Source organism: Suricata suricatta, chromosome 10 (assembly GCF_006229205.1).
Source record: "Suricata suricatta isolate VVHF042 chromosome 10, meerkat_22Aug2017_6uvM2_HiC, whole genome shotgun sequence".
Lineage (NCBI taxonomy): Eukaryota > Metazoa > Chordata > Mammalia > Carnivora > Herpestidae > Suricata > Suricata suricatta.
In genome coordinates, this window is record NC_043709.1 from 110,092,987 (window position 1) to 110,118,174 (window position 25,188).

The 25,188-nt window shown below is 39.5% G+C and overlaps 1 protein-coding gene across 1 annotated transcript in view; it reads right to left on the bottom strand.

Annotated features, from left to right (window-relative positions):
• The window catches only part of NRP1 (neuropilin 1), a 134,840-nt gene that overhangs the window by 37,705 nt on the left and 71,947 nt on the right, over positions 1–25,188 (bottom strand). Inside the window, exon 7 of the mRNA XM_029954265.1 lies at positions 2,545–2,700. Coding sequence (XP_029810125.1) covers positions 2,545–2,700 — 156 coding nt within the window. The remainder of the gene's footprint in view (positions 1–2,544; positions 2,701–25,188) is intronic.

Genomic DNA, 25,188 nt, shown 5'->3' on the forward strand with positions numbered 1-25,188 from the left:
GGAGGGCACGTGTGGGGAAGAGCCCTGGGTGTTGTATAGAAAACAATTTGACAATAAAATATTATGGAAAAAAATGAGTCACTTTATTTTAAGAAAGATGAGGTCTGTAACTGCAAATGTAGTTAAGTGCCAGTCATGAACAAGTTTCCCACCAGGATGTGTCAGGACCACTCTTCGTGGGCAGGGCTCCACTGCCTGGTCTCCAGCAAGTTCCATGCTGGAACACTGTGGCAATAGACCTACCTCAGGAGGAGCTGAAAGCCTCCACTTTCCTTTCACTTCAACCCTGAACTGGGGAGATCCTGCATCAAAGTCAAATCAGCCAGGGCTCTGCTTCTCCCAGAGCCACACCGTATTCCTATTATGTTGTGTCACTTGAGCTTACTGAACCCATCAGAGGCCTGAAGATTTGTCCCCACCTTTCAGGTGAGTTCTCAGAGGAGGACCACAAGTTCCCAAGACTTGTTCTTCCCCTGGGAAGAAAGGACTTCTAAAGGTTGAGCTGATTTTTTAACTGCATTTAGCTTAAGTGGCCTGTGTGACGGAAGGTGGTCAAATGCTTTACAAAGTTGGCTGTTAGCCTGGTCCCTCTCCAGAGATGGTTTAATATCATAATTTATCCTCGCCTTTGATGGCCTTTGGATTTCTGTCCTACTTCAGCAAATCTCTCTGGGAAACAATCTGTGTGGGAGCATTTTTGTGTGACAGAGAAGAATGTGTAGCTGCCAGAGGGAGCAGAGTCCCAAGCCGTATAATGCTGGGTCAAGTCCACTTCAGGGAGAGACTGGCAGTCAGTTAAGAGTGCTGCATGCCCCGGCACAGGCTGGAGGTGAACTCTGGCTCACACTGAGGGGACTTCATGTTTGCTGAAAATCATGGAAGTGTATACATTCCTTTCAACATAAAAAGGGCTGCTGGCCTCCTTGTTGGCTAAAGGCTGCTCTTGACTGAGGTACGGCCACCTCTCCCCAAAGAAAGCAGGGAAGAGGGTAGAGGGCAATGGCTGAGAGGCTGCAAAGTACAGGGAAAAGAGGGTGGACAAGAGTAACAGGACTCTATCTGATGTCTGGTTGCATTTAGGTTCAATAAAGTGCTCAGATGGATGGCACACCTATATTTTTGCTGAATCCTTCTTTATTCTTTCTGCATCCCATGTGGCAGGATGTTCCGGAGAGTGGACCTAGAGTGAGCTGTGTGCATTGTCAGACACTCCCTCAGAACATGTGTGCGCTCCTCAACAACCCCTTTTGGGCCATGACTGATGGCCAACGGCTGACCAGGACATCTTGGAGAAGTAGCACTCATGTTTTAAAGACATGGCCTTTAGGAAAGGTCAGTTTTCCTTACTCTCCTTGCTGTGTCCTTGGCAGTAGTGTTTTGTTTGTTTGTTTACTTGAAACTAAAGCATGTCTTCAAAAAAAAATGTCAAGATTAAGTCATGAAACATAGGGTCAAAATTTACTTGCTAAAGCTTCACAAATGTTGGCTGTGAGGATTTTTCCTCCCCAGACGGAGGATTGGTTCCATGTCCTCCAGGGCTAAACAGTGGCCTTGAACTTGTTTTCCATAGAACTTCCCTCCCACGGGTAGCTGTCTATATATCTACTTTCATTTTGTCCACCCTAAATAAGAGTGGGGGCTTTGCAGCTAATAAAAGGGAATTAACAGTTCTCTCACTTCATACTTTCCTTAGTTCCAGACCCAGAAAGAGAAAATCAGGCCCTTCATGCTCAAAAGAGAGACAAGGACATGTTAATTGGCCTCTTTCCAAACTCAGAATTTCAAGTTACCTGGATCTCTGTTACTATCCTTATTATTTCTGTGCATTTGACTTGGCCTTCAGGGCAAGCTTTTAGTTTTGGGGAAACAGTGAATATGAGATCTCAGAAATCTTTTGATTAGTAAATCAGAGCAAGCATAACTTCAAATAAACAGGCAGTCTGAGAAAAACATCTCAGTTCCAAATGATTTAGGGCAGGGCACCGGGGCAAGGCATGGTTGGTGTGTCTTCTTTGGTGAAGAGCAGTGAGGAAGTGGCATCATTGTGTGATCTCAGGGAATACCATGAACTGCCTTTCTTCTATTCATTCTCACAGAAGCAGCCAAACACACTTGTAAATTAGTTTGTGAGCCACAGAGGGTAGATGAAAAGGAGTTTTCTAAAACCAGCCTATGACTGTGAGGAGGAAAGAAGAAATCTATGAAAGACAATGAAGAAACACAAGGAAACAAAACAGAACAACTCTTCAGGTTCTAAAAAGACAGTGCTTATCCTATGCATGGTCTGTGTCCCCATGGGAGGGTTAAAGTGGTTCTTGAGTCTAATACTTAATTTGGCTGGTATTGACTTTTCTTTGGATCTGGGAACATGAGAAATCTGCCCCCCCCCATCCCTTGGTTAGATATAAACCTCTAATTGCACTGTTCATTTTCAATCAATCCCAAACTAAACCAGGCCAGACAGAAAGCTCTCAAACAAACAAGTAAAAATTGATCATTCGTTTCAAAGACTGAATTGGTTGAGGGGCTGTCAGTGAAACTTACGACAGGTTTATTTCCTTCTTTTATGGTGATCCAGTCTTCCCCATTGGAGCTAATGTCTATTCGGTATGTCTTGACGTAATATTTCTTCTTGGTTTCCTTTGAAATGGCTCCCTGTGTCCCGACTGCAGTGACAAAGCGCAGAAGGCCCAAGTCTACCTGTGAAATAACACAAGCGTGGTCAGTCATTCACCCTGAACCATCATAACCCGAAACATCTCTACCCGGGGATTCCACAGTGCAGTTTCCATCCGCCCGACAGCAGTAGGTCCTAATTCTACCTGCCATCAACACCCCTAACTTCCCCATTTCATTCCTTCTAAAGAAAGGCCCAGCTATGATTAAGACAGCAATTATCTGAGGTTGGCCATTGCCAGAAAGAGAACTTTCTCACTGCTGTAACCACAATTGCTTGATCTTGGTACAAAAGTGAACACTGGTTTCAATATCATTTTGCTATATTTTCTAAGAGATTAAAACCACTTCCTAAACGATGCATTGGTATGTGTTATATTACAATTAGAAAATCAAGACAAGATAAACTCGCATTTTGGATGTTGGAGAGGCTTGGACTAAAACACAGGTCTAATGGGCTCCTATTCCTCATCATTCTTCAACATCTGTCCCCTTCCAGACAGAATGCAAACAGAAACAAGAGGACCAGGAAAGCACTAGAAATGCTGTGGTTTGGAGAACAGGCCAGAGATTTATAATATGGAATGGAGGGGAGATCAGGAAGGCAAAGTAAGGATTTCTGTTTCATCTTTAGATTTCTTCCTTTCCCATATCTTCCCATGGCCTCTCTTGCAATTCAGCTCAAGAGGCAAGTGGATTCCAAGGCATCATACGGGAAGGACTGATGTCTTCATGTGACCACGGCTGTAGTTCACAAGCTCCTACTGTAAGTTCCCAGTGGAGGAGCTCCTCAACGCCAGAGCCGGGTCTTCATCTCTCACTAACCTGTCTCATACCCCCGAAGGTTGGGCTACTTGGAGGGCATCACAAGAGTGATGGCAGAGGGCGACCCAAGCCTGAAAGTCCCTGATTTCCTGCCAGAAGGCTGCAGTGGCTTGGGCTGTTACTGTGACCCTGTGATATGAGTGGGTGGGACAAAGATCTAAGCATTGGTCACTCGAATGTCTAGTACTGGTTCTGCCACTAGCTAGCTGTTGGGCCTTGAACAAGTCACTTCATCGGTAGTGACTTTAGGTTTCTGGTTCTTCATTTGTTAAATAAAAGAGTTGGACTAGAAATCTGGAAGGCCCCTTTCAACTCCGACTTCCTATGATTCAATGTTTTCTGTAAAGTAAAATACTGTTGATCCTTGAACAATGAGGGGGCTTAGGGACACTGAAGACCAGTGTATAACTTTGACTCTCCCAAAACCTAACTACTAATAATCCACTGTTGGCCAGAAACCTTACAGATAATAAAAATAATTGACCAACACATAGTTTATATGTTATATGCATTATATACTGTATGCTTACAATAAAGTAAGTTACAGAAAAGAAAATCTTATTAAGGAAATACACTTCCAGTACCATACTATAAAAAATACATTTATTAGTGGACCCCCACAGTTCAAACCATGTTGTGCAAGAGTCAAATGCAGTTTTTTCTTTTACTTCCCTTATTTTCATCATTAATAACCAAAAATAATCTTTAAAATTTATTTAAGTTTTTAAATTTATTTTGAGAGAGACAGAGATAGTGTGAGTACAGGAGGGTCAGAGAGAGAGGGGGTGAGAGAGAGAGAATCCCAAGCAGGATCCTCACTGTCAGTGCACAGCCTGATGTGGGGCTTGAACTCACGAAACTGCAAGATAATGACCAGTGCTGAAACTGAGTCAGACGCTTAACTGACGGAGCCATTCAGGTGCCCCAATAACCAAGAACAGTCTGAAAACAAAAACTATTACAGTTTCTATAGATTAGTAGAAATGTTTTCAATTTCCTTTTAGGGATACATTTGAATATTTGTTTAAAATTGTTTTCTTCCATTTGTTATACCCTCTATTGTATTTCTGTAGAATGCAGATACTTTAAAGAAACGATACACAAATATATGGAAAATACTTTTGAAAGTTTTTTTAAATGTTTATTTATTTATTTGGAGAGAGAGAGATAGAGTGTGAGCAGGGGAGGGGCAGAGAGAAAGGGAGAGAGAGAATACCAGGCAGGCTTTGTGCTGTCAGTGCAGAGCCCAATGTGGGGCTTGAACCCATGAACCATGAGAACATGAGCTGAAGTCAAGAGTCGGATGCCCAACCGATTGAGCCACCCAAGTGCCTCTGGCAAATATTTTTTAAAGGACACAGAAAGTCATTGAAAATTACAACTACTTAACGTTAACAAGATGTTTCAACAGTACATTCATTATTAAGAGGTAAGAGAATGTCATTTTCCAATGAAAATAGCAGCAAAAGACAAAAAAAGAAAAACAACAATTCCCCTCCCCAGCAAAACTTCTGAATCCTGCTTTCACTTACTACATAACAACCCAATTTTCAGAAAACAAAATTTCAATTAACCCTCCAGCCTTATAGGCCATGGACACCTAAAGAATTTCCATTTTATGTACAGTCAGCCTCATGAAGAATGACTATTGTCTTTCATGAATTGCTTTTTCCTAAAGGCCGTTGGAGTAGTTAAATCAACATGTTGCCAATTCACTTCAGAACTGAACACAAAGTTACATCCAGGAAAAACAGCGGTATTACTAGCTCATAAAAGCCAAGTTGAAGTTACACAATTCAAGAACAGGAGAGTTCATCTAGAAAGGAAGGGGATACCATTCAACATAAAACCATCTTTATGTCACTTACTTGACTTTAAAGATGTAAAGTCTATACTCTGATTGCTATTACCAAATTTAAGAGAAAAATGAATAAGACTTTCATAGAAAAATTAATATTTTTGGATAATAATGGTAGATGCTTAATTTTAACAAATAAATATTTACCCAATCCTTTTTTTACCAAGTGCCTGTACTTGCTATTTGATTGTTTTCTGAAATTTGAGGTTTTTTTTCCACAAGTGAACTGTAATATTAATTGTGAATTTGTCAAATTTCAAAAAAGGGAGGCAAATCCATGTTTGCCAGATTTAGCAAATAAAAATATAGGCTGTTCAGTTAAATTTGAATTTCAGGAAAACAACAAATGTTTTTCCTGTATGTATGTCCCCTGCAATATTTGGGACATACGAACAACTGTTCCGTTGTTTACTTGAAATTCAGATTTAACTGGATGTTCTGTATGTTATCTGGCAACCCTAAATCCAACTCTATTCCAGACAAATAACCGGGTGATTTTAAGTTGCCGCAGAAACTCTCTGATTTCCTAACTCTGCAATCTGAAAGTTAATGGGCACTCTGGACATGGTTGCACTCAACAATTTCAACTGTTTTCAAATGCTCTCAGAACACTTAGTGCTTCACTGACTATCCATTGAGTCATGCCCAATGCCATATCTACTTTCAAGCTGAAGGGCCCTTCAAGTCTTGAAATCCAAGGGAGCATGAAGCAGAGCTATTTAAATAAACTCTTCCTGTCAAACTTACAAATGGCTCTTCAGTTTGGAAATGATTAAATTCTCAAGAGTGCACATTCAGCTTAGGCTGATTTGAAATAACTCTAGAACTTCATCCCCTGGCTGTCCTTTTCCTAATTTTTAAACTTTGTTTTTAGGATAAAATTTGGTTACCAGGTAGGAGAGAACTTATTTGGTAGCCAACTAGAAAACCCTAGGTATTAGAAACAATTGACTTAAAGGAAGGAGCAACCGACTGGAATTAACTGGGTACCCAACAGGGGAAAGAAACATCCCAGGTCCCAGATACAAAAGCCCCCAAACATATACACAAATCACTAGTAAAAAAGAAAAAAGTATTTTCTTTTCTCAACAGCAATGAAATGCATTAGCAACCTCCTCTTGTAATTGCATGAAATTTCCTGCTGTGCTTTAAAACTCTGCAGATTCTCTTGTTTATACCGCACTGGGATACTCGAAATTTCATTTCATTTTTCTTCCTCATATTACTGCCACTGGGTTTAGGAAGGATGCATGACAACCTCACAAAATGATCAGGGCTGGGGCCTGAACCTTTGCAATTAAAACCGGATGGCAGCCAGAACTCTAACAAGACATAGCTTCCCTAGCACCATGGGAGTTCTCAAGGGCAACACCGGGGATGTTCTTTCCAGTCCTTTCTTCCTAGGTATCTTTGAGGAATGCCCTAGCAGCGACCCTGGAGTGCCTCACAGGGTTGGAGAGAGATGCAAAACCATCAGCCTCAGAAGCCCTGCTGGGCACACTTCCCGTGTCTGTGTCAGGAGACCCAGAAGGACTCTCCGCCTAAAGCCTGGGTGTTTACACCTTTCTTTCTAAGCAGTGAAGCCGACTCTGCTAACCATGACCTTGGCCTCCACCTGCTGCATCTATCCCTCTCCAACAGTCCCTTGCAGCCACATTAAATTATTTGTTATCCCTAACACAAAATAAGCCTTTCTGTTTTCCTGCTTTGCCATGTGAAGTTCTCTTGACCTGAAATAACCTTTTCCTCTTTTCAGACGACAAATGACTCTTTCTTTTTTTTTTGGTCCAGTAAACAGAATAAAGTGGATGTTTGGGGCATACCTCATGTCTCCACCACTGAACTCATTAGGTTGTGTTTTTGCTCTACTTCCATCCAGATTTTTAGGAATTTCTTTCAAGGAGCATCGACTTTTCTATATAGAAAAGTAATAGATGTCTATTGAAAATGTATAAGATGCAGAAAATATTAGAGAAGAAAATAAAATCTCCATAAAACCGACATTAGGACAAAACCACCAAAAATAGTCTTCCAGAGTATTCTTTCCTATGCAAAATATATGTGAATGTTGGGTTATATGTTTTGCTATTATAAAAGAATGAGGTCATATTAACTCTATGTTTGATAACCTGCTTTTTGTTTAGTTTTATGGATATAAGTTTTGACCTGAAGTTTTTCAATGGCTTCATGGTATTCCACAGTATGGTTGTAGCAGGATCTGCTCAACCTGTGAATATTTTTATTCAACCTAGTTGACATTTCATTCAGTGGACACTTCATACCACTCATCTTCTAAGTTCTGTGCCAAGTGGTGAGGCTATAAAGAGCAGTCAGTGTGGGAAACACAAACACATGATGACAGAATGGGGCAATCAACACACATTAAATGTGACGCAGCACAGAGGAAGGAGTAAAATTTTACCCAGAGAATGGGAAGTTGGGGCACTGCAGATGTTTCAATGCAGACTTTGATGTCTAAGATGGGTATTGAAGGATACCCAGTAGAAGTAGACAAATGGGCACAGAGGAAAGGAATGTTCTGGTGAGGAGGAGCAAGAAGTGCAGAGGTAAGCAGGAGGAAATGAATGGACCCTAAACAACTTACTGTGCCTCCTTCACCACTATGGACATTATTTGTTAAGGACTGTATTGCTCTTTAAAGAGTATTGCGCTCCGGTCATTTACAAGCCAAAAGAGTTAGATTTCATGGAAACTATTCCAAATCAGTCACTGGCCATCCTCTTGCTGGTTTAGCTTTTTGAATTATGATGAGCTCTTACCAACCTCACATCATAATAGACAAGATTGGAGACCCAAGACAGGCAGCTGGAAAGACAAAGATACAGCCCAGAACAGTTTTACATAATGCCACCCCTCTCTGTTTTGGAGGGTTCATCGTCCTGAAGAATACTTCCTTTCTTTCCATAAAAACTCATTCACACAATAACCATAATTAAGTAACCTGCTTTCCCTAAATCCAATCAGCTCTGTTCCAATCACTATCTTCTTATTTTGAAAGAATATCATTATTTCACAGCTGCTTTATTTTTAATTGGAAGATGGATGTGATTTTACATCTGAGTTTGATGCACTTCTGTTTGACATTAAGGGTGATGGTCAGGGGGTATGATGATGGGAGGGGTATGCATGGAACCGAGCATCAATGCATTTGCTAAAATTGTTGAATGTTTCACTCTGTGTGTGTGATGAACATAAACATCTGGTATTTATCTGGTAGTTTGTAGACTATTTTACAGAAGTCTAGCACGCTACTTCTGAGTTCTATCGGCCACTCTCCAAGTTAGCTTACAATAGCACCATCAGCAAAAGTGACCCCATCTAATACCCTGTTTCCAATGTAAATATACATTCTAACACTGCTAGGAGAATGTCTACCCACATCTTACTTTCACTTTACTCTGCTCTCAAAGAGAAGATACTGCCAGACAGCAGATACAGAAGAGGAAAGACCAATTTTTCCTTCGGGTTTGGGTAGAAGAAGAAAATAGTTGTCCTCCTCCACTCCTGGGGGGCATGGGATGGGGAGCTAGCAGCACTTGTGGGGTGAGGGCTTCCTATGGCATAGATCTGACCATGATCTTGACTCACTCTTTATTATAAAATGTCTACAGGTATAATCCACTTGCACTTTAGGGCCATGGCATTGTCTTAGTAATGGCAGGAAACACATTTCCCAGATAAAGAGAAGCCAGGAGAGGCCCACATTTTACTGGGAATCACTTCTTGGACAAAGCACACGTTTTAGCATTGTGTAGTAAATCATGTAGCAAACCTTTGCAAACTACCATTTAAACACAAGCATGCAGCCTCCGAGCCATGAAATGAATATCGTTGCCTTCTATAATAATACATAACCAGCTATTGGTAATGTCATAATGTGGAAAGCCTCATTTCTAAAATGAAAATCTGTCTTGCTTAATAAAATACTGCCCATTGAGGTAGCATTGGCAAGGGAGCGTTTACCAGCTTCCAACATTCCCAAAGCAGGTCAATACAAGAGCCTGAAAAAATAAAGGACAAAGAACTGAAGTCTGATTAAAAACAGGAAAAATATTTTGAAGCAGAGGGAGCGTGTTGGGTTTTTTTTAGAGCATCTCTGATGACTCAAAGAGCTGTTTAATTCATCACTAGACACCACAAGCTAAAGAAAATATTTTTTAAGTAACTGTCTCATTTCCTTAGATAACACACATGTTTTCTGATAGGGCCTGCGTATTTGAACATCAGTGCTGTTCTAGGATCTGAGGGCTTTATTCAGGCATCTCATCATTGCATTCCTTAACTTAGCCTCTTGTACTTTGTATAGTTACCAACTGGAATATAACCACTTTATAGCCAGTGACATAATTCTCTATCTCTTTATGTATTTTTTCACTATTACTATATTACATAAAAAAAACAGTTATGGCTGAAGTTACTATATTAACAGAAAAATCACAGGGAAATCCCTATGTATCAGGCATTTTATTAAGGGCTAAACTTACAATCATGACCTCTTTGAATTCTCACAATAGTCACACATGGAAGCGTTTATGGACAAAGCAACTGAGGAGCAAACTGATGGGTGGACCTTGCCTAGAGTCACATAGCTCATCAGTGACTGGACCAGAATTACCCAGAGCAGATCTGTGGCCCATATCTGTATTGTAAAAACTGGATAACTATTGAAAGAATTGCTTGATCAAGAATAATTAAAACTGATTATTTTTTTAAATTACGTTTTTGTATAATCATAGAAAATATGAAACTGTTGACTACGAGTTTAAAATTTACACAGGCTACCAGAAAGCAAAACTTTGCAAATGATTCAGTTATGCTGTTGAACAACAAGATGGTAGGGATGGATCATTTTGAGCAAAAGATAATGAGGAAATATTTGTAAAATTCTGGTAAAGAGTGAAAATATCCAAGTATGAGAAAAGTGCAATGCAGGAAGAACCTCACCCGTTTTCTTTTCTGGTCTTAATTGCCTGAGTTAATCTCTCTCTTTTTTCCCCCATAGTTAAATTAAAGGAAAGGATTTTTATTGGGTGGAAACAAACTACTGGTTATAACAAAACTCCAATAGTACAACAGCCCTACGTGAATGAACAGATGAATTCTCCTATGGGAAGATGTGAGCCAGCCACTTAGAATAATATTAGATAAGACTGTCACAGTACAAATGCATGGGAAGCCTGGTTTTCTGACTTGCCACTATACTTTCAGCACAGAAGAAGGGAAGAGGCAAGAGAAACCACATCCCTAAACAAGCGCTGACCATTCTCTTTTTTTGGCTGATAAAGAGAGATAATGCTTAAATGGGCTCCTTTGTGTCTGAATTTATTGCACGTTCTTTCTACCTCATGTTAATTTTTTTGGTATAAATCAGAAACAACTAATTAAAAAAGCAATATTTAATTCTGATATGTTCTTTGAACTAGAGTTCCATCTGGTTCTGTTTAAATAGTAAAATCTGCTGTAGTTGTTAAAATTGGCAAGTGGCATAGGCAAAAAAAAGAAACAAAAGGGACTCCGCACAGCAGGTTAATACTTTAGCATTTCAACTAGAGTCATTTCCAGAATCCAGCTACTCAAATCACTCCAATATGGAAATCATAAAGATGGAATGTTCTAGAATGGAGGCACCACCACTGCTCTACATTTCCTCTGTGTGATAGATACAGCATTAGGCTTTGAAGATCTCTGGATTGACAGCAGCACATGGGACTGTGACACCCACCCAAAAATCCTCGGTTTAGTTTATGGAAAACATCTTTAAGACAAGTATGGACAGAAAGGCTTCACATATTCTCCGCAAAACCGAAGAGTTATTTTCCTTCCAGATTTTCTTAAACAGATATAATTATGTTCAGAAAAAGCAGACAGTTATTCCATTTGAAATCTTCTCTTACTGGAGAAACCTCTAAAATCTTATATCGAAAAATATTAATGATTGTTCTTCTAAAAACGTTTGGAGGCAAATCATAAACTAATAAATGGAGCCAAGGAGCATGCTCACAGAGATGTGGCTTAAAGCTCAATTATGGCACATCACACATCATAGATGCTCAAACTGAAAGTGTGAAATTAAACTGAAGGATCCTAAGTGTCCAGGTAAAAACATCTAATCCATTAAACTTAATACACATGTGCTGTTTGCCAGGCTCTGGAAGCAGGTAGGCCTATGTGGAAATAATAATAACACAGGCAGAAAGTAAAAAAACGCCACCATGCTGACAGATGAGGCATTATGGGATTCCAAAGAAGAAGGATTCCTTGCAGGAAGAGAAAGAATGGGCTTTATGGGAAAGGGGTCATTTGAATCATATTGGATCTCATCAGATGGGGTAAGACTTTGGCCAAGGAAGGGGCCCAGATTGATGAGCTAAAGGCAGAATCAACTGTAAAAATATCCCACCCAACTGTTTGTATTTTGAAATATTGGATATGATGAATATTTTCCTTCTATCTAATATCTCCTGGCAGAGTTGCTTTAGAGAGCAAGGTTAAGTGTCCTCCCCATCCCCTCCCCCTAACATGCATCACCCTTGGCCTGGGCCTTCATGTGGTCTACAAGTCCAGGCCAGGAAGGGCGTGGCTAGTGACAGAGAGACAATGAAATCTTATTTGTAATTAAGCTTTAAGCTCATGAGCATGTACTGTGCTGCTGAGATAATCCTGCTGAAATACAGGCTTTCCCTGCCTCTGGGAATCCAAGCATTCCTGGGAACATACCTATCCCTCAATCTGCATGAGTCAGGGACTTCTCTCTTGAGTTCTAATGGCACACTTGGTAGTCCTGCCCTAAGTTTATATCTACCTTTAAAAGAAAACTTTTCAGCGAAGTGGCACAAAAACTGTTATATTTACTTCAGGGATTCACACTGCTGTGGAAATCATATGATTCGCTCCTCAAACATTTAAGGAGAGGGCACTGAGTTCAGAACATGAGCTTATAATGGTGAGTATTTTTGTTTCGATGGAGGGAAGTTGGTGACTGGCAATTACTCATTTATAACACAAATAAGTGCTAGATACATGGGTGGAAGAGAAGGAAGGTTCCCAGATTCCTGCCCTCTAGTCAGTGAGGGAAAAAGTAAAGTAAACAATAAGTCTCAGTACAGACTGGATAGACTGCATTATAAATGCTCAATCAATTCTAGACTGCAGAGAAAAATCAGGGCGATGCAGGCAGCGTGCGGTGGCATGTAGCACAGGCTCCAGAAGCACCTCTGTAGCTTTGACACTAAAAAGTGACCTGGACAATGTTAAGCAAGTTAATTAGCCATCCCAAGCCTTAGTCTTCTCCTCTTGCCAACAAAAATACCAAGGTTTAGTCCATTTAGTTACAACCTGTGGTTATTATGAGGATCCTAATGAAGCGTTCGTACACACATTAACCATAAGAATGTGACCCTAATATTTTTTTCTCTTAGTCACTGGGTAATTGGTGTATGTGTGTGTGTGTGTGTGTGTGTGTGTGTGTGTGTGTGTGTGTGTGTACCTGAATTTGAAATCTTTTGAAGGAGGGACAGAATCTTTCATTTTAAATTTACCTGGTTCTTACATACAGTATCTAATCCTTAGCAGACACTCAGTATATGTATGTTGGATTTAAATTCAATGCTGTGCCCATCCCGCATTGCTAGCAGGATCTGAAACCCCTTTCTTCCAAACAAAAACCAATTGTCTGTCATTAAAGGCAAAGTTAGTGTTTGGCCAACTAATTATACATGTAAGCTAGGAATGCGATTATTTTTATCTTGGCGTTTATAACAGCAACTATTGTAACTACTCATAAAATTTCTAGTCCTTTGAAAAGCCCACTACTTGAGGCAGGAGTGCACTGAACAATGAGTTTCATGGGCTAGGTTCATGCTGTGTGAAGTATTCCTTTTCACTTATTTCTCAGATGACCTCTCAAGTAACTTAGTATGTGTCCTTCCTCCCACAAGTTGCCCCAAAGGACAGTAGGACTTACATAATTTTTTTTCACAATATCTATCATGCTCTCAACCTCATGCAAACCTTTTATTTTAGAGCTAAGTTATTTGCAAGCATGATGTCCACAGGATGTTTATGCAATGGATGTTTATGTATCTGGTATCTTAGACTTTTCCCATACCCTTCCTGTATTTTCTAAAAAGGAACAACATTCAACATTTCACCACGTAACTACAGGTCTACGGTTTTACCAAATTAACATGTGGCCTTTATAAGATATTGGAGTTATAGCTGCCCGTCGCTAGGAAATGCATGCAGATTTTAGGCCTTTGGCGAATTTTGTGTTCTTTTGTCTTATGGTGTTTGAGAAGCAGCCTCACAATGAGCCTCCTGGCAGGAGTGCTGGAGCTCTGCACTGAGGCAAGGTCGCATCACCCCTCTCTAGGTTCAGTGACCTCAGTTATGGACACATACATCTTCCAGGTCTATCAGGAGTTTAAAGAGATTTTTGAACCTAAAAGACCAAAAAGCATATTAAATGTTATGTACAGGTAAAGTATATTTATTTCTGTTTCAGAAGCTGTTGTTTCACGCTTCTCGTTAAGTTTTATCTGCATTAGTGGGGAGATCCCTAAATGACTCAAGATAAACACACATTTGTACTCCAAAAGCATCTGTCTATTCCAGCACAAACAAAAAGACCTGTTTATTATTAGTTTTTCAGTAAGTCATGCCTTTAATTTTTCTCTCTCCCCCTAAAAGCTTGGTTTCAAAAACAAACACAAGGATGAATTTCTGGAAACTAAAGACTTGCAGATGAGGGCGACGGTCTAAATCAGCCTCTTGGCCTACAAACTCTGATGGCATCCTTTTACACCGACTTTCCATGTATTTCTCAGGGAGCTAGGTGGGCCTGTCACGTTAATGAGAATTTCATGTGCCAATGGCGAACCCACAAGTGCAGGTGTCCAAGAAAACTCCTCCACTTGGCATGAACAATCCTGCAAGTAGCTGATAGGATTATTGAGATTAAAGTCAGTCACCTACCTAAGGTTATAAGAAATGCCGCCCTGGAGACAAGAAAGGAGAGAAAGAACAGACTGCCTAGGTACAACTGGCTGTCAGAAAGCGTGTGTCAACAGTTAGTCTCTGAAGGGTTGCCAGTCATTCCTGAGAACAGATGAAATGAACGTCACGATTGAATATTTGGTCAACTGCGTTTTCCCCGTTGGAAGCTTATTATTCAGCCAGGAAGTGTATACTGATTCTTTTTGAAGATCACTGAGAAAGGGGAGCAGGAAAAACCTTGAAATAATGAATTTGAAAAATTACTCTCTAAAAGAATCATTTGCATTTACAATTCACAATGGACGTTCTGCAGTTTTGGACTGATGGGCTCCATGTTGGAGCTGGACAATGAAAACAAGGAGAAAAGGAATGTTATATAATGATTAGTGATTTCCAGGCTTCCCTTAAAAGAAAGGAAAAGGCACGACATCATTCTGTGCTCTGAAGATATGCTGCTTTGCCATCCAAATGCACGCTGAAAAAAATCTATATTAATTTCATGCATTTCAGTCTGGGTCACACAATGGGAAAAATGCATGTGCATGACTACTTTCAACCCACAGGAGAATGCGCACAGATGTTACACTAAGCATATCATGTTATTTGTCCCCTAGCACTGCCTAAAGTCCTTAACATAATGGAAGCTGTGACTTGTATTTATCCACTAGAACCATTCTTAACACGTGGTTGGATACATCTATTTCAACCACATACTTGGAGGTGACAAGAGGTGAAATGTGTTCTTGGGGAACATGGCCACACTGCTCTGTGTGTGTGTGTGTGTGTGTGTGTGTGTGTGTGTGTGTGTGTGTGTGAAAAAGGCAGTTCTTGACAGAAAACCATGGAGCTAAGGCACATATTTGGAAATGCTAAAATAGCATCTCTTTCATATACCCTTGCAGGTTTTTGGAACAGTAAGAATCCTACACCGTTGTTACTATGCTTTTAGACACAAAGTTAGGATAAGAAATAATCACTTTGCATGGTTATACTAAAACTGCCAGTATTTAAAAAGAAATCGAAGGAACTGCTTCATAACATTTGAATTACATTTGATAAGAAGATTTTAATTAAGATGAATTTTATATGAGACACATGAATATTCTAAGCCTAGACACTTCAAAGAAAGATAAGTAGATAAACAGATGTTAACGTAAATTCTTCTTGAAAACTGCAAAGTTCTTAGACTAACGGGACTGGATTATTGTATTACAGAAATTAATAATCACAAATGAATTTCAGTATATATAGGATGAACCCCAAATTGCCTATTCCTGCCTCCCTTTCCTTTTTGTCCTGCTGCCCAGAAAACACAGGAATGTGCAGATGGAGGTCACATATCTTCCACGTTTGTCACAATAAATGAGATTCATATATTTCCTAGTGGTTGATTGAGAGGAAATATCATATTATATTCACAAATGTATTGACTGTTTTTTTCCATGGAAATTGAATTGTTAAATAAATTGATTCTTGCTGTCTTGGCATTGGAGCTTTCTAAATTAATAAGAACCTTCCTATTGCAATATTTGGAAACATTAAGTTAAAACTACAGAAATAGTATGTGTGTGATAGAATGCTGCTGATTGAGAGTAGCAATGACTAGTGTGGATTTTTAAAATAATGTTTAAGGGCATCTGGGTGGCTCAGTCGGTAGCTCAGGTCATGATCTTGCGGTCCGTGAGTTCGAGCCCAGTGATGGGGTCTGTGCTGACAGCTCAGAGCCTGGAGCCTGCTTCATATTTTGTGTCCCCCCTGCTCTCTCTGCCCCTCCTCCACTCACCCTCTGTCTCTCTCTGCTTCTCAAAAATGAATAAATGTTAAAAAATTTTTAAAAATAAAATAAGGTTTAAATAATTAGGACAGGAAAATCCTGTGTACTATAGCTTCATTTTTTAAGACTGGGAATGTAAAAAAGAGATATTTTCTTTTCTCCCCATGAGCTTGGTGTATCTCCTAAAATATCAAAAACATTTTATAAAGTATTTCGTATTTCATAATTTGCTAGCCTCTTTATATTATCCCGAGTAATTCCCAGTGCAAATTTTAGATTTCATTTCTAGATTCTCGAACTGAAGGCACTATCAGATTTCTTGCACTTGCGGCTATCAGCCTACAGGTCTGCCTGGGTCTTGGTCTTTCCGTCTCCTGAGATGGGTCTGTCTGCATCAGCTTTAGACCAAAGTCTTGGAAGCATATCAAGTCTTGGAAGCATAAGACAACTGTAATGTCCTTCTTCATACAGCTTTATCCAGGTTCCCTGGGGCTGCTTTTTATTTTCCTGTCATTTTTCTGGGCTAGTATCATGGCCTATAACATCCTCAGACTTGAATGTGGTGTTTGTCTTCTTAAGGAAAGAAAAAAAGACTGAGTACTGGCGGGACCTGAAGGCGTGAACAGTCTGTAATGGTAGGTGAGCCTATGCCTTACAGATATTTTCTTCAAAGATTGGAGAGACACGAAAGATGAACTCTCTGGGCTTCATCTAATGTCCCCTGGTGGGTAGCACATCCCTATGAGCTAGTACAAAAGAACCAAGGAAAACAGGCCTGGCTACTGAAGTTTCTATGTGAAGTCCTAAGATAAGCTTCATGGTGAAGCCAACCTAAACAATTACTTGATCAAAGGAGAGAAAATCTTTTGAATTAAGAATACATTTTTGCTATGCGCTACCTCACTTGGTAATCAGTAGTATTTAAAATGCATTCCACTTACGCTTCATATATTTATGTTTTCATTTAAGCAAAGCCCAGGGCACCAGCTGATGAAGTAAATTTATTTTTAATAGAATCGCAGAAACTTAAATGCTTGAAAAGACTTCAGAAGCTGTCTGGTCCAATCACCCATTCCCTAAAGAATCCTATCTATCAGTAGTCCTTCTCAGGCCCTGCTCAAAGAATAAAGGAGCTGATTTATTTTTCTGCTAAATCCAGAAAATGTAGTTAGAAATTTACAGCATTAGAATTGTGAGAAAATAAAACTTTGGTAAAATTAACACTTCACTCTTCCGAAGAAAAGCAACTGTAAGGGTGTCATAACGGCAGTTTTAACCCCTTAAGTCAAAGAGAGCTTAAAAAAACAACTGCATGTCATATAAATGAGTAAGTATGTGATTATTCTGAGTCATAATGTGTGCAATTAGTTTCACATGCTCACTCTGTTCAATAGCTGGAAATATATAAAAGCATAATGCATTTTATTACTATTGGGATTTATAGAGCATTTTTTATTTAATCTGCTTTCCTCTCTTTATCTGAACACAGAATTGAATGAAATTTGTATGCCGGGGGGCGGGGGGCGGTAGAAGTGGAGAAAGGAAATAAACATGAGTATCTGTATCTCATGCAGGTCAGCATCCCAAATTGTTATTATGATGCAGATCAAAATTGCCTGTTTGATGCGGAGCTTTCAAACAGTGCATTAAATGAAAAATATAAAAAGCCCTGGAATACCCATTTGCATCTAGGCTTTGGAATTTCCAGGTTGTACCTTTTCCACCTTTGGAGGAGGTTGCTGTGAATATGCTAGACAAGTTTTAAACTGTGGGTTGTACCAATTCTAAGGAACACACATTTTTTGCTCTAGGGCTTTCAAATTACTATATGAAAGTTATTTAAAGCTTAGGAGTTCGTGTGTTACATTACACGGTGCATAAATGTAGCCGTTGCTCCTAAATGCGAATATTAATGCACTCTGTAAAAGGTACAATTATTACCGCCGGGACAGAAATCAACAAACCCCACCAAAGGAATTTCTTAAAACTGCTATCATAAAATCTGTGCATGTTATGGATTTCATTAACATTTTACTCCCTGAGGATTCCCAACTGTATAATAACAGAAGTTCTTTAAATTTTAAATACCACAGACAGGAACAGCCTTTCACCCAAAACAGATGTGAAACCATCAACCTTGCCTTCTTATTGGTCCACAGATATGAAACTGGTTGGTAATTGATAGCTCTTAATGTGTTGTTGTTTAGGTTACAAAATTGGAAACTTAATAGTATTTTTCCCATGAAAAGATAAGTTAATAAGCAATAGACAAGCTTTTCAAACACAGCTCCTTACTCTTGATTACCGTGGAAGTGAAAACACACACACACATACACACATTTGACTTACATACTGCACAAAAATTAAAATACGTCAGCAAAGGTCAGTGACACACAATGTCCAGGTGTGGAGGAGCTCATTTCAGTCTTATTTTTCCTAAATCTTGTCAACAATGACTTGTGATTTTATCCTTGTGTTTCCTTTTCTTAATCCAATCCTTATCAGTGCATTTTGAGACCCAAGCTGCAGTATTCTGAAATAACATCTGTATTTATTTAGCTAAAAACAGTTCACTTTTAAAAGCTAAAAATAGTGACACTTAAGATAAATAAGCCAGGAGGTTTATGATGCTATTTTCCTGCATAAGGTAAACAGAGGCATCTGTATTTTTGGAAAACAAAAGAACTACGATTCTATTCAATTGATATTTATGCTAAGCAGTTGAAAAGTGAGAAAAAAACAGCCAAACAACCAGTTTATCTTTTCTTTGTGATCAACCTTATTAATGGTGATTAACCTTATTATTTAAAAAGGTGAATTAGGACTTGGGGCATCTTCTATACCAGTGGTTTTCAATTGAAGGTGATTTTTGTTCCCAGGAGGACATTTGACAATGCCTATAGACATTTTTGGTTGTCATAATTGAGGTGTCTGTGTGTGTGTGTGTGTGTGTGTGTGTGTGTGTGTATGTATGTGTGTGTGTGTGTGTGTGTGTGTGTGTGTGTGATACTGACTTCTAGTGGGTGGAGGCTAGAGGTACTGCTAAATATCTAATGCACAGATAGCCTCCGCAATAAAGAATTATCTAATTTAGGAGCCGCTTGTGTTGTTCACTTGGTTAAGCGTCCAATTTTAGCTCAGGTCATGATCTCACAGCTCCTGAGTTCGAGCCCTGAATCAGGCTCTGGGCCGACAGCTCAGAGCCTGGTGTCTGCTTCAGATTCTGTGTCTCCCTCTCTCTCTGCTCCTCCCCTGCTCATGCTCTGTCTGCCTGTCTCTCTCTCAAAAATAAATAAATATTAAAAATATTTAAAGCATTATCTAATCTAAAATATCAGTATTGTCCAGACCAAGAAGTTCTGCTCTGGAAATAGTCCAATCATTGGCCAAGGTTAAAGCTTTGGCAATGACTGTTCGTTTTGATAGACATCATTTTCTGATCAGTAACAAAGATGGGGTACGCTGGGATTTAAATGTGCTTACCTGGTCTTCAGGATATCATCTTCAAAAAGGATCCAAATTCATGTGTGCACATGATTAAAACTGAGCAGCAACAAAGAAGTGGCAGCAAGGATGCTAAGATTCTAGTCCAGCTTCTGTGTTATTAATTTGCTTTGTGGTCTTGCAAATCATTAACTCTCTGAACTCATGCAAAATAAGAATTTTATATAAAATGATGTTTGTATCTACTTTTAGTCTTATACTTAAAGCTGAGCTATCCTAGAAAGAAAAGAATTCTCCTCTAGAATATAACTATGAATATTGATTCCAAATAGACATAAAACAATTAAGAACCATAAGCAACCATAAGCAAGGAAATGTGTATGGTATGCAAATTAATCTATTGAAGTGTAATTCTACCTTAATAGTGGTGGCTTTTTTCAATATGTCTTTCCAGTGATTTCATCATAAAAATTGAAAAGGTTTCTTTAAATGTCTATACATTCTCTCTGGGGAGTATTGACATGAAATACTAATAAATAAAATCGTTTGACTGATTTTTAAAACTGAATTAAGTGGTTGATTTGACCAAAATGGTTAAAATAATCTTGGTATTTTCTATATGACAAAACAGTCAGGTAAAAATATCTAAATAATTATGTCACATGTTTTTTCCATGTTCCCCAAATCATAACCTCCTTTAAAGCGGCAACAAACCTTGAATTCAACCCATCCTTATACATGTTTTCTATAAGTATTTCCTTCAAATGACTTCCAATAACTTGAGAAGACAAGGTACCAGAGAAAGCAAAGGAAAAGTCCCTCCTGAGAGGAATTTTGGGAACAGGGACTTCCTGGGTGGAACCTGGTCACAGAAAACAGCCCTGTGATTGGATGTAAAGCATTAGTTTTATGCAGGAAGTAGAGGTCCTTGCAGAATCAGGGTAAGATAACCAAAGGCTTATTTGGGGGCATTTTTCAAAGCAATTTGTCTTCCTTCCAGATCAAGGTTTTAGCTCAAACAGCACACTAATATTAGTTGCACCAAACACACACACACACACACACACACACACACACACACACACACAGCACACACAGCACCCCTGGAGAATAAACATTCAAACAGCTGTATTTTCCCTAAATTTGCCAACACTATATTTTACATGCCTCATTCCACATTTGAGTAGCCCAGTGAGCTATTTTTGTCAGTTCTCTAGTTATACATTTACAAAGGATCATTTTATTGCAATTTCAGCAATTTATTAACGATCTGAATGAGATAATGTACCCTCTAGTGTCGGGTTTATAAGCAGAGAGTTTACAGTCAGGATAACCTGGCTCAGTATATGTTCTGGACCAGTCAATTTGGCAAATGGAATTGTGAATACAGCATTACAGATTATAAACCTGCTAAAAACTAGCAATTGTATGAAAAGTCACAAACTATTTCATCGGAGATACCTGTTCCATACTCAACACATTATTATGAGAGCGAAATATTTTTCCAGAAAGTGTAGAAGAAAGTTACACATGAAACTTGTTAAAATAAATGATACTTTATAGCTCTAAGATAAATGATTTCAGTTTCTACTCTAATTTTGGGAGACTAGTAACTTTAAAGATAAAAACAAGGATTCCAAATAACAAATTCTTTTAACTGAATGAGGAGCACTCACTTTTCCCACTTAAGATTTGCTAAAAATATATAATTCCAAGTGGTCATAGAGAATATTTCCAAGAATTCATGAATTATTTAATTCCACTTGTTACTTACAGGTAATCCAGCTGGCCTCTTTCTTAACTCCTGAAATCAAGACCATGCCTTTATTTTATTTTATTTTTTTAAACATTTATTCATTTTTGACAGAGAGATAATGTGAGTTGGGGAGGGGCAGAGAGAGAGGGAGACACAGAATCTGAAGCAGTCTCCCAGGCTCTGAGCTGTCACCACAGAGCCCGACGTGGGGCTCAAACCTATGAGCGGTGAGATCATGACCTGAGCCAAAGTCAGATGCTTAACTGACTGAGCCACCCAGGCGCCCAAGACCATGCCTTTAAATACCTTTTTATCCATTATCAGTACATGATAACTGTTAATTCCATTTTTAATTTATGACCAAGCCACTCTGAAAGTTGCTGGTAGCTGCAACTCACAACCTTGGAGGGATGTTGGGGAAGCCTTTAGGCAGTAAACTGGAAAGGACCCTCTTGGCTTAAAGGAAAGCCCCTTGGGCTGGGGATTATAGGAACTTGGCTATTTGAATGACTGTCTCTCCTCTGGGACCTGTGGGGCCTTAACCTTGCCCGACTTTGTGGTTTTTCTCTGCAGAGCTGGCATGAGAGAACTACGCAGCTTACTGCATTTGAGATAGTGTAAGGTGAAAAAACCCACAATTTGAATGGCCAGAAAGCTATGCAAATGCCAGCTGCATGCTGGGCCTGGATCAGGTCTGACCACAAGTGGTGATTCACCACTTGCTGTCTGCCTTCCAGACCTCTCTGTGTCCACTGACTCCATTCTCACTTGTGAGGAAGGAAGTCCACTTCCATTGTGTAAGCCTGGTTTTTCCCACAAGTTTCATCTTTTCCCCAAATTGTCACTCGTGAACCATTTAACTTCTCTGAGCCTCCGTTTTCTCACATAAGATGGAGATGTAAATTTTTGGCCTACTTAACTTACATTCTAAGACTAAACTGGGATGTGTACACAAAGATGCTTTGAAAAAGGAAAAGTCAGGCTCCTGGGCAGCTTAGAGCAACTGACTCTTAATTTCGGCTCACTTCATGATCCCAAGGGCCGTGGGACTGGGCCCCGTGTCGGGCTCCACATTGAACATGAAACCTGCTTAAGAGTCTCATTCTCTTTACCTCTGCCCCTCTCCCCCACTTGCATTCTCTCTCTCTTTCTCTCTCAGAATTGAATTAAATTAAAAAGAAATAAATAAAAGAAAAAAAGAAAAGTGCTATAGAAACAAAGTTTTGTTGTTAGAACATATCTTACAATTAATTTCATTTATTTACTTGTTTGTTTATTTATTTATTTAAATTTTTGAGAGAAAGAGTGAGAGTGCAAGTGGGGGAGGGGCAGAGGGACAGAGAGAATCCCAAGGAGATTCCATGCCTAGCGCAGAGCCCGACACAGTGCTCGATTTCGCAACCATGAGATCATGACCTGAGCCAAAATTAAGAGCTGGATGCTTAACCAACTGAGCCACCCAGGTGCCCCAATCTTACAACAAATTTTAAAATCCACATAGCAACCTAAATGCCTTCTGGACTTGATCAGTTTCACATGTTCACCATTAACAAGGGTGTCTACTTTCTCTGACACTATGATTGTGAGTGAGTGAGTGAGTGAATATGACTGAGGGTATGTGTGTGTGCATGTGTGTGGTGATGGGTGTGTTATGACTCAGTTCAGATGACCTCCTTTCCACACTAAGGCCTTTTGTTGTTGATGTCTGCTTTCAGATTCCCTTCAGCTAGAAAATGTGGAATATTATCCACCAGGAACACATATAAGGCAAAAGGAAAACAGGAAAACAAGTCTCCTCATAACGTTAGTGCTAGCTCCTCTCCTCTGGAACTTTCCTTCTCCTCATTCCTCAGAATGAACATCTGTACTAGGAAATGCAGTGGAAAGAGAAGACGATTTTGCTCTGGGGCTTGGTGATGTATTCTCAGAGCTACAGAGTTTTTTGTGGAAGCTTCCTTCTGTGTTACTAATCCGTAAGAGAGCTGACTTACCAAACCAAACGGGATGGGGTTTAGGAGCCAGCCGCTTTTGCTTTCTGCCTCTCTGGAATAAGTGACAGCATAAATAATCTGGTACCCCAAAATTTTCCCACAAAAGACAATGCCTCAACATTTGGAGAAGAGTGGAGCTCCAGCCCGAGTTGGTTTATCAAGCAATTCTATTTCTAAAGTCACTGGAGGGTGTGGTAATCGATTAGTCCCTGGTGCCATTTTTATTTCTTTGGATCATATCCTATCCAGGCATTATATCTCTTGCCTTTTTTCCCCTGTCTCCTGGCATTTTAATCAGGGAAAAGTCACAGTTGTTTTGAGGAGAGCACTCCCAAGAGCTTTAATTAAAGCGAGAACGATAAATCTGTTTACAGTGCAGTGAACACTATCATTAATAAAACATTGAAATAATTAGAGAATTAAATTCTGCTTTGTGTGTGAATGGCTACACTTATGATCTATGAGAACACGTTTCCGGAACAGACAGTATGCAGACAGGAGAAGAAACCCCAAGACTGCATTTCTCCGAGATTCACAGTATGAAGGACTGCAAGAGCTTGAATGGAGAAGGCTACAGTACCTTTATTTTACAGGGAAAGAAACTCAGCTTCAGTGAGATTAATGGCTTGGGCTCTGGTGATGTGCTTGAATATCAAGAATTTTTATAGCGCCACTGATATATGGAGTCTTTACTTGAATCCTTTATTGTTTAACCAGAAACAAAAGGAAGATAAAGATGAAATTAATAATAAGATAAGCAGCTCCAAGACACAAAGCTGAGGGGAATACTCTGAAAAACATGGGCAAATTTCATAGTGTAATTAACTCTGCTGTTGACCAGTAAGAGGTTTTAGCTGCTCAGGATATGAAGTGGCTTTTTGAGCAGGATGTGACCATGTGCAAATCTCAGAGTGGGGACTTCCCTTATGCCCCTTCCCACTAAATTGCCTCTTGACTTGTTTTTAAGCTTTCTGGCAGACAACAGATCTCACAGGAAGCACCAATGTAGACATTCATACCTACGGTTAACGACGCATTGTTTTTTTATGTCACTCAGTAATTTCCTAGAGAAAACAATGGCAACCAAAGACTGTTCCTGTCTTGAAGGAAAGTCAGCTTCCATTACTGCCTTATTAATTTAACACATGCAAGTGTTTGTTCTTGTTGCTACAGCAACATGCTTTGTGGGATATATCTCATGCAAAATGTGAAAAAGTCTGAAAAAGAAAACAAATACCATCCGCATACTGATGTGCATATAAATAGAAATGTCTCTGTGCTAATGCTCTTGTGATTGGAGGTATGTGTCTCTTGCCCTGCGACTCAATTATGCTTTACTTGTTGGTTAATTTAAAACATCTACCCAATGAAAACAACAAGCCAACCACTTCCAAGGAGTTTCAGAAAAGCTGGAAACATATGAAATTATTCATAATTAGGTGATGGGTGAATGATAAGACCTCCCACCATGTGAGAAGACACAACAAGCATGTAAATGAGTCCATTGAGCTCCAAAAGGAGCAAAAGATAATTTTACCTCAAGGTGAACTGCTGCTGAGCCTCTCTGACATTCATCTTCTGTAGGGATGGAAGCGTAAGGGCACCGAATGCTAGGTTTAGAAACTGTAAGCACCCAATTCATCTCTATGTGTCCTCTCAAGAGGAAAGGCATGAAGCACACTGTGTCACAAGATACACCTGAATTTATATGAAAGGTAACAAATGATAAAGACAGAGGAGACTGAAGTGTAAAGAAGCAGGTGTTGGGAGTCTGGCAGATCCTGCTTCCAAGCCCAGTCACTCACCATGATCTTGGGCATTTACTAATCTCTCTGAACCTCAGTGTCCT